We start from the raw sequence: 12,500 nt of genomic DNA, 5'->3' as shown, positions 1-12,500 counted from the left end.
GCAAGGCTATCAACAGCTCCTCGCTGTCTTAGACTGAGCAGGCCTACTGTCCCTCTTAGACTGAGCAGGCCTACTCTCCCTCTTAGACTGAGCCCTAGTCTCCCTCTAAGACTGAGCAGGCCTACCCTCCCTCTTAGACTGAGCCCTACTATCCCTCTTAGACTGAGCAGGCCTACTCTCTCTCTTAGACTGAGCAGGCCTACTCTCTCTCTTAGACTGAGCAGGCCTACTCTCTCTCTTAGACTGAGCAGGCCTACTCTCTCTCTTAGACTGAGCAGGCCTACTCTCCCTCTTAGACTGAGCCCTACTCTCTCTCTTAGACTGAGCCCTACTCTCTCTCTTAGACTGAGCAGGCCTACTCTCTCTCTTAGACTGAGCCCTACTCTCCCTCTTAGACTGAGCCCTACCCTCCCTCTTAGACTGAGCAGGCCTACTCTCCCTCTTAGACTGAGCAGGCCTACTGTCCCTCTTAGACTGAGCCCTACTCTCCCTCTTAGACTGAGCCCTACTCTCCCTCTTAGACTGAGCCCTACTCTCCCTCTTAGACTGAGCAGGCCTACTCTCCCTCTTAGACTGAGCAGGCCTACTCTCCCTCTTAGACTGAGCCCTACTCTCCCTCTTAGACTGAGCAGGCCTACTCTCCCTCTTAGACTGAGCAGGCCTACTCTCCCTCTTAGACTGAGCAGGCCTACTCTCTCTCTTAGACTGAGCAGGCCTACTCTCTCTCTTAGACTGAGCAGGCCTACTCTCTCTCTTAGACTGAGCAGGCCTACTCTCCCTCTTAGACTGAGCAGGCCTACTCTCTCTCTTAGACTGAGCAGGCCTACTCTCTCTCTCTTAGACTGAGCCCTACTCTCCCTCTTAGACTGAGCCCTACTTTCTCTCTCTTAGACTGAGCCCTACTCTCCCTCTTAGACTGAGCAGGCCTACTCTCCCTCTTAGACTGAGCAGGCCTACTCTCCCTCTTAGACTGAGCAGGCCTACTCTCTCTCTTAGACTGAGCCCTACTCTCCCTCTTAGACTGAGCCCTACCCTCCCTCTTAGACTGAGCAGGCCTACTCTCCCTCTTAGACTGAGCAGGCCTACTGTCCCTCTTAGACTGAGCCCTACTCTCCCTCTTAGACTGAGCCCTACTCTCCCTCTTAGACTGAGCCCTACTCTCCCTCTTAGACTGAGCCCTACTCTCCCTCTTAGACTGAGCCCTACTCTCCCTCTTAGACTGAGCCCTACTCTCCCTCTTAGACTGAGCCCTACTCTCCCTCTTAGACTGAGCCCTACTCTCCCTCTTAGACTGAGCCCTACTCTCCCTCTTAGACTGAGCAGGCCTACTCTCCCTCTTAGACTGAGCAGGCCTACTCTCCCTCTTAGACTGAGCCCTACTCTCCCTCTTAGACTGAGCAGGCCTACTCTCCCTCTTAGACTGAGCAGGCCTACTCTCCCTCTTAGACTGAGCAGGCCTACTCTCTCTCTTAGACTGAGCAGGCCTACTCTCTCTCTTAGACTGAGCAGGCCTACTCTCTCTCTTAGACTGAGCAGGCCTACTCTCCCTCTTAGACTGAGCAGGCCTACTCTCTCTCTTAGACTGAGCAGGCCTACTCTCTCTCTCTTAGACTGAGCCCTACTTTCTCTCTCTTAGACTGAGCCCTACTCTCCCTCTTAGACTGAGCAGGCCTACTCTCCCTCTTAGACTGAGCAGGCCTACTCTCCCTCTTAGACTGAGCAGGCCTACTCTCTCTCTTAGACTGAGCCCTACTCTCCCTCTTAGACTGAGCCCTACCCTCCCTCTTAGACTGAGCAGGCCTACTCTCCCTCTTAGACTGAGCAGGCCTACTGTCCCTCTTAGACTGAGCCCTACTCTCCCTCTTAGACTGAGCAGGCCTACTCTCTCTCTTAGACTGAGCCCTACTCTCCCTCTTAGACTGAGCAGGCCTACTCTCCCTCTTAGACTGAGCCCTACTCTCCCTCTTAGACTGAGCCCTACTCTCCCTCTTAGACTGAGCCCTACTCTCCCTCTTAGACTGAGCAGGCCTACTCTCCCTCTTAGACTGAGCAGGCCTACTCTCCCTCTTAGACTGAGCAGGCCTACTCTCTCTCTTAGACTGAGCAGGCCTACTCTCTCTCTTAGACTGAGCAGGCCTACTCTCTCTCTTAGACTGAGCAGGCCTACTCTCCCTCTTAGACTGAGCCCTACTCTCTCTCTTAGACTGAGCCCTACTCTCTCTCTTAGACTGAGCAGGCCTACTGTCCCTCTTAGACTGAGCAGGCCTACTGTCCCTCTTAGACTGAGCAGGCCTACTCTCCCTCTTAGACTGAGCAGGCCTACTCTCCCTCTTAGACTGAGCCCTACTCTCCCTCTTAGACTGAGCAGGCCTACTCTCTCTCTTAGACTGAGCAGGCCTACTCTCTCTCTTAGACTGAGCAGGCCTACTGTCCCTCTTAGACTGAGCAGGCCTACTCTCTCTCTTAGACTGAGCAGGCCTACTCTCCCTCTTAGACTGAGCAGGCCTACTCTCTCTCTTAGACTGAGCAGGCCTACTCTCCCTCTTAGACTGAGCAGGCCTACTCTCTCTCTTAGACTGAGCCCTACTCTCTCTCTTAGACTGAGCAGGCCTACTCTCTCTCTTAGACTGAACAGGCCTACTCTCTCTCTTAGACTGAGCAGGCCTACTCTCTCTCTTAGACTGAGCAGGCCTACTCTCTCTCTTAGACTGAGCAGGCCTACTTTGAGCAACTTCATGTTGGAATCCAGTAAGTCATGTAGCGCAGCTGTTGCATCTGAACCCCAAGAATTTCTCAAGAATCAGGAGATGAACAAACCTTTAATTACATAGATCTGGAGCAATTAGAGACGCAGGGAGATGTGTGAGAGTCTGTCCCTCAGGAAGTCTCAAATCTGAGAGAGAAACCAGACAGATTCACAGTGTAATTACATAAACACATAGGAATTCTTCTCATGCCTTAAGCTTGCTGCATATCTTTATTGGTTTAACCATCAATATATTTGCGTCTGACGGTTTCATGGGGTGCAAAGCTGATTTAATTGAAAGGCTCTTGCAAAGTCATGCCTTTTTTTCCCCTCACTGGTTCACAAGTGTTGCATTGTGGGTTGCGAAAGCTCATTCCCCAATGGATAGCAAATGAGAGGGACTTAATGACAGAGCAGATTGTTGTGGGGATTCGCAGGATCTAGTATTAGCTCTCTCACTATTCATAAACCCTGCTTGTTTTGGACAAGATGGTTGGAACTTTCATTTTTATGCTGAAGAATGTTCTTAGTTGTCTTCCATTGAGGCAAATAATGTCCCTGATATCCCAGTAGCTTCTTCCTGGGTGATAAAAATGAAGTATATTTTAGGTCAGCCGGCCGGCCAATCAACCTTCTTTCAAATTACCTTGAGAAAAGAAGATTTGTAGTCTCCAAATAATCAGAGAACAAAAAATTCAAGCAACATTGAAACAGCTTCTTTCTATCTGAGTAGTGGCGCACCTAAACCTTCTCACGGTGAAGAATTACGAGAACATAAATAATTATCTCAGACTTGGGAACTGCTGAGTAATGGAGCTCATTCGCTGGCCTTGCTCTCTTGTCAACTGCGTGGTTGTCAAACATTTACTGGGTAAAATCCAAGCCCCCAGGATTCGAAATCTAAAGTGAAGCCCTATTGAACCGTGCCATCTTGGCTAAATTTGTAGTCATTTGGCTATTTCCGGTGACTTTTGTACTTGCGCAGTTGTGCTTTTCTGTCCTACGCGCGTCCACAAACAAGTTCTGTGAAATGCAATGAAATGAAAACCGGCTTGCATATTAACCTGTTTTTGTCAAATATATCCATTGGAGACATTATTTTTTATCCAGGCATCTTAGTTTTAACAGGTTAATTATAGCTGAACATGTTTTGTTTGCTAGTAGATGGTATTCATTCCATTCGCGATAACGTTATTGCAGCCAGGCTAAATTCCTCCAGGGAGCCAGTGACAGGCGAGTTGAAAAGCTTCACTCCCCGCCAGCAGGAGCTTTGGCCACTGCTGCCGCATCTCGGATAACCCGCTGAGTTCGTGGCTGCTATTTCACATTCGCCCTTGATCAATCCCAATACCGATCCATGGTAATAATGAATCAATCGTTCAGATATAGGTTAGGTTCCGGTGCATAGTTGAAATGGTAGTGGGATACGGTGATAAACTGGAGTGATCATTTGACAGCAATTATTAGCCTTTTCCAGAAATGGACAGAAACGGGATCTTTTTTAGAATAACAGGAATTTATTCACATACAATGTAAAGGAGTTGATATGTAGGCATAAAGATGAAACGATACACTGCCATTCAACAATCCACAATAATTAGCCTACATGGTTAAGTTTGGGTGTTTTCAGTCAACTTTGGCGTTGACCGCTTCTAGCTTCTTTATCGAATGGCCAACTGGTGTAAGATGGATAGCCTAAGGTTAGAGAGATAAATGTAGGTTATGTTAATAAAACTAACAATGATGTTGTAAAATGCATGCAGCACTGCCGATCTGAAAGATTCATTATTACCATGGATCGGTATTGGGATTGATCAAGGGCGAGTGTGAAATAGCAGCCACAAACTCAGCGGGTTATCCGAGATGCGGCAGCAGCGGCCAAAGCTCCTGCTAGCGGGGAGTGAAGCTTTTCAACTCGCCTGTCACTGGCTCCCTGGAGGAATTTAACCTGGCTGCAATAACGTTATCGCGAACGGAATGAATACCATCTACTAGCAAAGAAAACATGTTCAGCTATAATTAACCTGTTAAAACTAAGATGCCTGGATACAAAAATAATGTGTCCAATGGATATATTTGACAAAAACAGGTTAATATGCAAGCCGGTTTTCATTGCTAAATCAAAGCGGGGAGAGCCGGGAACGTGCGTCTACATTTCGTGAACTTGTTTGTGGACGCTCGTAGGCCAGAAAAGCACAACTGCGCAAGTACAAAAGTCACCGGAAAGCCAGAAAAGCACAACTGCGCAAGTACAAAAGTCACCGGAAATAGTCAAATGACTACAAATTTGCCAAGATGGCGCGGTTCAATAGGGCTTCATTTGTGATAGCGCTCAGTGAATGGAGTGGCTGTATCCAGTTCTATTAATACATCCATGGTAAAATCCCACTGACAGACCTCCTTAAAGCTACTGCTTAAGAGACGGTGGTCTGGGTCACAGGTGCTGCTCATACTGGGTATAGGCCTAATGACCCAGCCCTCTGAAGTTATACTGCCCCCTTTGTCCAGGAGTGGTACTGTACAACTGGTGGAGGTGTACATAATAATGTAATCTTAAAACTAAAATCGTTCACACTTTTTGCATCAATATTGCCAGTTGGCTGTTCACAAAAAGTCCTCAATATATTGTCTTATTATCGTATCTAGCTTTCTAGAAGAAAATCAACACCAGGCTTTTATTTCCTGTGCTTCATGTTTAACTCGACCAAATATCAACCGAAATTGGACATTGATTTGAGGCTGCTGGCCTGTCATTGTGTCCCCGAGGAGCAGAGCTGTGGGGACGAGGGCGTTGTTGTTTTTCGCGGTCTCTCGGGGGGAGGGAAGAGACAAGATGTGGCGGGAGGGATTTAACGCCGGCAACCGCCGCGTTCCTCCGGAGGACGGGATGGAAAGCATTCAGCGTGTGAGAGACGCTGCTGACCGCTGACCACAGAGAGGGCTGCCCGCCCGCCCCTACCCCGCCCCTAGTCACAGTCAGATGCCTCAATCTCAGTATCATAACTCTCCTTTCCTACTCCCTCTTTCATTCTTTCATTAAATTCTCTCTCAGCTCCTCCCTTTAACCAAACATGTTCAACCTATTATCCACCATCTTGTTTATGTCACTCTGTCTTCCATACTTTGGTCTCTTCTCTCACAATTTAAACTCATTGTTTTCCCTGTTTGTTAGTTCATCCTCTCTCTGACTTTTCCTCCGTGGTCCGTTGCTGTGGTTGGCGTGTGCGGTTGGCGTGTGCGTGTGCGGTTGGCGTGTGCGGTTGGCGTGTGCGGTCCTGAGGCAGGTAGCGCAGTGGCTGCAGAGTCCAGTGACAGCAGGCTACTCTGTGTGGGCTAATGGCAATAGCATTCAGGACACTGGAGGCAGATGTTGCGCAGGTGGAAATGAGAGAATAGTTTAAATTAAAGCTGTCCATGACTCCTGCTACCCCCCTCCCTCTTCTCTCTTCCTTTTCTCTGCTCTCTCTCTCTCTCTGTCGCTCTCTCTCTTTCTCTCTATCTGTGAAGATGAAAAACGCCCACAAGGTTCAAGCGAATCATCAGGGTCATTCCATTCTCTGGTCTGCAATGTGTCGTCTGTGGAGCTGTACCTTTTCACTGTATGTGTGTGTGTGTGTGTGTGTGTGTGTGTATGTGTGTGTGCGCGTGTGTGTGTGTAGGCCTATTTGTATGCAAGCTGGGGTCATGCTGTGTCCAGTCCACACACTCTCTGTCCTAGAGGCTCTGGTGTGTGTCTCTGGTCAAGCCAACCCTTATGTGTAGGGGCGGCTGTAGCTCAATTGGTAGAGATCATTCAATGATCGAAGGGTCAGTGGTTCGAATCCCAGCTCCGACTGTCCACATGTCGAAGTGTCCTTGAGCAAGACACCTAACCCCAAATTGCTCCCAATGAGCAGGTTAGCACCTTGCATGGCAGCTACCGCCATTGGTGTGTGAATGTGTGTGTGAATGGGTGAATGAGAGGCCATTGTTAAGCGCTTTGAGTGCCGCTAAGGTGGAAAAGCGCTATATAAGTGCAGTCCATTTACCATAACCCTGACGGGTCAGCGCCCGCAGCTAGCCCCCATGGCCCGTCCTCGCTGCTCCAACTGCTTCAGTCACATGACTGTTAGGTCCAGCTAGACGTTCCTAACCTGCTCTCAATGTCCCATTTTTAGAAGACTTCAGCCAAGGTCCAAAATCCCACTCCCCTCCCGTCCTCCCGGACCGCGGGTCAGTTTCAATTAAGATCAGAAGTCGCGGGTCTTTGTACGTTAAGTGTCGAGGTCTCTCTTTGATTTGTGCTCTCAAAGTCTCACCGGAGCCCGATGGAATCTCCAGACCCACGGCTCAACCCTGGGGCGTGAAGAGAGAGCTGAACGCCCCGACCCCGCGCTAATGCCGAAATAAAGAGGATCTGGCATCCTGCCTGTATAAACTTCAGGCTGACCTCACCTCAGGACGCGCAGTGGAACGTGTGTGTGTGTGTGTGTGTGTGTGTGTGTGTATGTGTGTGTGTGTGTGTGTGTGTGTGTGGAAAGTGGAGATAATGAAGCGGTCACTGTCAGAGGTGATAGAGCCACATCAATGGGAGGCAGCTGATGTGTATAACATCAGGTACGGGGGCTTGCAGACCCCTGAAGACTCCTACAGCTCCTGGAGTGGGTTAGTGTTGAGATCTGTGTGAAGCACATCCTCCTCCTCTTCCTCCTCCTCTTCCTCCCCCTCTTCTCCTGGGGCTGGGTGGAGCTCTGTTAAATGATTAGAGTGTGTGTGTCTGTGTGCAAGCAAGTCAAGTCAAGGTTTATTCGTCACAAACCACATCATACAGGTACAATGAGCAGTGAGCTGTGTTTCCATCAGCTGCCAGATTGTCCTCACACTAAGTAAGGGAAAATAAAAGAAGAAATACATGTTAAAGGATAATATTCGTTTTTGACAACCTGGACCTTATTTACGGCATATTATAAGACGTTTGACTCACCGAGATAACTTTGGTGTAATTCGGAGGCCTGTAGAAGAAATTTAAAATCCAGCTCGAGCCAAGTATATCCATGTAATGGCGGTGAACGGGGCACCGAGAATGCAGCTTCTAAAAAATCTATTTTCTGCCGCGAAACGGTTGTTTTCATCAATCTGTTTTTATGAATTGCTAGTTGTGCTTACATAGAGCGAGGGCTTGTTGTGGTTTTCACATGACTCTGTAATATGATCTTTAGAAACGTCTTTAGAAACGAAATACAGCTTCCCCACTTGCTCCAGCACGCATGCGCACAGCGCGCAGACTGGCTATTCTCCGTCTGTAGGCTACACTCGTGGCTCACATTCTCTACGCTACGATCGTCTTCCATCATATTCTAAGTCATCTTCTATATCTCAAAATCTGATAAATATTCAGCCATATTACACACAATATTCCAGGCACCAACAAGCCGATCATAGTGAAGAGAATGAGAAAGGACATTTGTCTACAGAATATTAACATAAGGATCACTGTACAATAATGTAATAATGTAATAGTGTCATCTAGTACTGAATATACAATAGTGCAATAATGTCATCTATCAGAATTGTCTAGGTCCTGGATGAGGTGATAAAAACAGGGTCAGCAATGGACGCCCAAACGGTCTCTGGGGGTCTGGTAAGCACTGACACAATGTGTGTGTGTGTGTGTGCGCGGGTGTGTGTGTGTGTGTATGTAGGTGTGTGTGTCTCAGGGGAGCTACCGGTCGCTTTATTGCTGCTTAGTTTAGTTGAGCCCGAGGCCAAGGTTAGCCAGTCAATTATGACCAGTGGGGTGAGAGGGAGCCTGGGGGGTCCGGAACAGGGGGTCCGTCTGTGTGTACAGCCCGCTACGCCCATGAGCAACGCTCACAATGCTGATCGGGAGTCCATGTGGTGAGAGGAGGTATTGGGGGGGGGGGGGGGGAACATGGTGGGGGGGGTCCTCCTGACCCCTGTTTGAAGGGGAGAAAAGCTCATGCAGTGATTGGCTCATGTTTTTCGGAGCTCAGGAGAGGCTCCTGTGATTTGCCAGGTAGGGGAGGAAGTCTCTTAACTGCTCCACCTTCCTGCTACTGCTCTCGTCTACTGCCACAGATTCAGCATGGCTGGTGGATTTATCAGGATTTGTGTGTGTGTGTGTGTGTGTGTGTGTGAGATGGGGAGGGTCCGAACACACACACACAGGGAGGGAGGGAGGGCCTGTGTTTGGGGGAAGTGAGTGTGACATAGCGCCCCCTCTCTCTGCACCCTCCTCTGGCCTGGGAGCATGGAAACACCCTGGAAGGGGGGCCCTCCAGCCCGGCTCTGGACGTGGGGCATCTGGCCGGTCCTGTACTTATGGTGGGGAACCACAACCGGTGGAGGCGGCCCTGCGAACCAGAGGGGTGAGGGAGATAATGATGTGTGTGTGTTGTGCTTTCTGAACATGGTTAGTGAGAGGAAAGATTGAGGGTAGTAATACTGTGCTGCCTGGTCGTCCTCCTCTCTCTCTCTCTCTCTCTCTCTTTCTCTCTCTCTCCCCCCCTCTGTCTCTCTCTCTCTCTTTTTCTCTTTCTCTCTCTCTCTCTCTCTCTCTTTCTCTCTCTCTCTCTCTCTCTCTCGAAGTCTGAAGCTGCTTTACCTTGAGGCCAACCCAGGCTAAGACATAGGAACCAATTCCCTGGGGAAGCCATTACGCGCTGCGCATGTTGCAGTTGAAAGCGGGGGAAAAACTCTGAGGGGGGAAACGTTTGTTGGTTTTTGTCATTTGTTGCCTCTGAAGTGGTTGCGAAACATATAGACGGGTTTACAACCCCGAAATCATGGGCTCCCCCCCCCCCCCCCCCCGACAATAACAGGGGGGTTTATTTAAGGAAACACTAACCCACATCCCTATTAGTCCATATGCATAAATCACATGTGATCGTTCCCAGGTCTTTCATGGCCAACCTCAGCGCTGTGCCTGTGAATGAGATATCCGCTCAGCGCTCACTGCACACCAGAGGCCACTGGGAATCAAGGCAGTCAGAACTGTGTGTCCCGTAGAGGAGGGGTGTGGTTTTGGCTGGGTGCCCTCCTAAACTGTGAGAACACCCCAACACACCGTCTTTTTTTGTCATCGAGATCTATCGAACCCTGGCCCACGCCATCCTGGGTCAGCCCTAACCTGTGTTTCTCTCTCTCTCTCTCTCTCTGTCTCTCTCTCTCTCTCTCCCTCCCCCTCTCTCTCTCCCTCTCTCTCTCTCTCTCTCTCTCTCTCTCTCTCTCTCACTCACTCACTCACTCTCCCCTCTCTCTCTCCCTCTCTCTCTCTCTCTCTCCCCCTCTCCCCCTCACTCACTCACTCACTCACTCACTCACTCACTCACTCACTCACTCACTCTCTCTCTCTCTCTCTCTCCCCCCTCTCTCCCTCTCCGTCTCTCTCTCCCTCTCTCCCTCTCCGTCTCTCTCTCCCTCTCTCTCTCTCTCCCCCCTCTCTCTCTCTCTCTCTCTCTCAGTGGAGTATGACAGGGAGCTGTCTCCACGGCGACGGCATCACAGGGAGTTCAAGTTCAACCTGTCCCAGATCCCGGAGGGAGAAGCCGTGACCGCTGCAGAGTTCCGCCTCTACAAGGAGTGTGTGAGCCGCGCCTTCCGCAACGAGACCCTTCATCTCAGCGTGTACCAGGTGGTGAAGGAGCACCCCGACAGGTAACACACACACACACACAGCCGCGTGCTCCCTCATACTGTACCTCGGGTTGGCTTGATTCGGTTCGCAGGATGAGTGGCGCGGTGCACTTTCAGCACAGCTCCATTGGTTCTGTTGAGCCGAGTGAACCAGACCAAGCGCACCGCGAGTGTGTATTCAAAAAAGAAAGGAAAATTGAAGTGTTTGTTAATGCTGTGCTATAGATGTAGTTGTTGTGTGGCTTTGGTCAATAAAGCTATTGCAAAGCTTGAACACTGTGTACACTGTGAAAGTGTATTCGTAGCGGCCGGGCTAGCTAGCAGCTAGACCTGGTCCAGGGCGATATCCTACAGATAACGCCCTGTTACTCTCAATGCAATTTACCTATGAATGCGCTTCTTCGGCCCGCTCGTCCGAGTCTACAGACAAAACCGTTTCGTTACTCACCAAAGTAAAAACATCGTTGGAAAGATGAAAGCCTTTTCTCCGAGGTGGCTACAGTTTGTAATCCCCCACCTTTCAAATAAAAGGCAAATTTGTACACTTAAATGTCTAATATCCACAGCGCATCGACTGTCTTCTTCTACCGGCAATTCATCACTCTCCGCTTTGTTTAGCCTACTCACTGCTGTCGCCCATGTTGGGGATGATGCATTACATCTTAAATGGTGTTGAGAGACTCGCGTTGAGGTATCTGATTAGCGGGAGAACATTTACGCTTTACGAGTTTACGAGTTATTAACTATGGCACATTTTAAACATGTAACTAAAACATGTAAATAACGTAATGTAATGTAATGTAATGCATCATCCCCAACATGGGCGGCAGCAGTGAGTAGGTTAAACAAAGCGGAGAGCGCCGAATCGCCGGTAGAAGAAGACAGTCGATCTGAGGCTGTGGATATTAGACATTTAAGTGTACAAATTTGCCTTTTATTTGAAAGGGGGGGGACTACAAACTGTAGCGACCTCGGAGAAAAGACTTTTATCTTTCCAACGATGTGTTTACTTTGGTGATTAACGAAACGGTTTTGTCTGTAGACTCGGACGAGCGGGCCGAGGAAGCGCATTCATAGGTAAATTGCATTGAGAGTAACAGGGCGTTATCTGTAGGATATGACCCTGGACCAGGTCTAGCTAGCAGCGTGCTCTTCTAGCCATTGATCAACATGATTTCCCCACGTAGCATCCTTACCTCAGGATTGATAGAGTATTTATGAATGTAGAGCAGATTCTTCTCTCTCTCTCTCTCACTCCCCCCCCCCTCTCTCTCTCTCTCCCTCTCTCTCTCTCTCTCTCTGTATATCTCTGTGGAAGACTGACTTCCAGCTTGGTTAGCTGCCATGCATTTTATGTAGAGAGAGGCAAGACCACAATACCTTACAGAAATAGCCCGGTTTCAGAGTCCCAAAACAGCTTGGGCAGTAGCCAGGTCTACACACGCCAAACATTTACATTGTGGCTTCTGAGGTAGACGTGACCTCCCCCTGATTAAACAGCCAATGAGATCCAGCACAGTGTTTGTGTTTTGACAGCACTGACCAATAGGAGGTGCTTTTATATATTCAGTTGTTCGTTGATATAGTGTACGTACGTTACTTGCTCACAAAAGCAACAAAACATTTGAACACGAGACTGAATCAGTCTCTCCTGCTCTTCTTCTCACCTTTTCAGTCGCACATTATTAAATTGGCCTTTTGTGTCTTAGCTTTAGGTTTTAGAAGTCCTCGATTCAATCAACCCTGGTTAAGTAATTGTCCTTCAGATGTTCTAGGCACATTTTTGTGCTGGTTCTTCATCTCTAGGTGGATCATGAGGTACTTGTTTGCCACATTCCTTCATCTCTACAATGGCTGGTTTGTGCTTCCCAGCCTGCAGGCCAAAGCCTTTTATTTCTGGAGATATTTGGAGATTAAAGGGACCATAGGAATATCTCCAATTTCCGTATTATTGTAGGACAAGCTTTTAACCTTGAAGAAAATGACAGCTTAGTCACAGGTCTATCATAGAGCATCTCTTTGTGCTTTGTATTTGGCAAATTCCACCTACTTTTACGGGTTACAAAACACATTTGCTGACAGACTAATTTGCAAGTTTGTTAAGTCTTGCAGAGATACC

General features: G+C 48.7%; 1 protein-coding gene across 1 annotated transcript in view; it reads left to right on the top strand.

Moving 5' to 3' along the window:
* Window positions 1–12,500, top strand: part of bmp6 (bone morphogenetic protein 6) — a 37,494-nt gene that overhangs the window by 11,451 nt on the left and 13,543 nt on the right. The window contains exon 2 of the mRNA XM_084459270.1: window positions 10,210–10,402. Within this exon, the coding sequence (XP_084315396.1) occupies window positions 10,210–10,402 (193 nt within the window). The remainder of the gene's footprint in view (window positions 1–10,209; window positions 10,403–12,500) is intronic.

The sequence above is a fragment of the Borostomias antarcticus genome, assembly GCF_949987555.1.
Source record: "Borostomias antarcticus genome assembly, chromosome: 2".
Taxonomy (NCBI): Eukaryota; Metazoa; Chordata; class Actinopteri; order Stomiiformes; family Stomiidae; genus Borostomias; species Borostomias antarcticus.
Note: the sequence above shows the minus strand (reverse complement) of the source record. Positions and strands in the feature narration are given on the sequence as shown.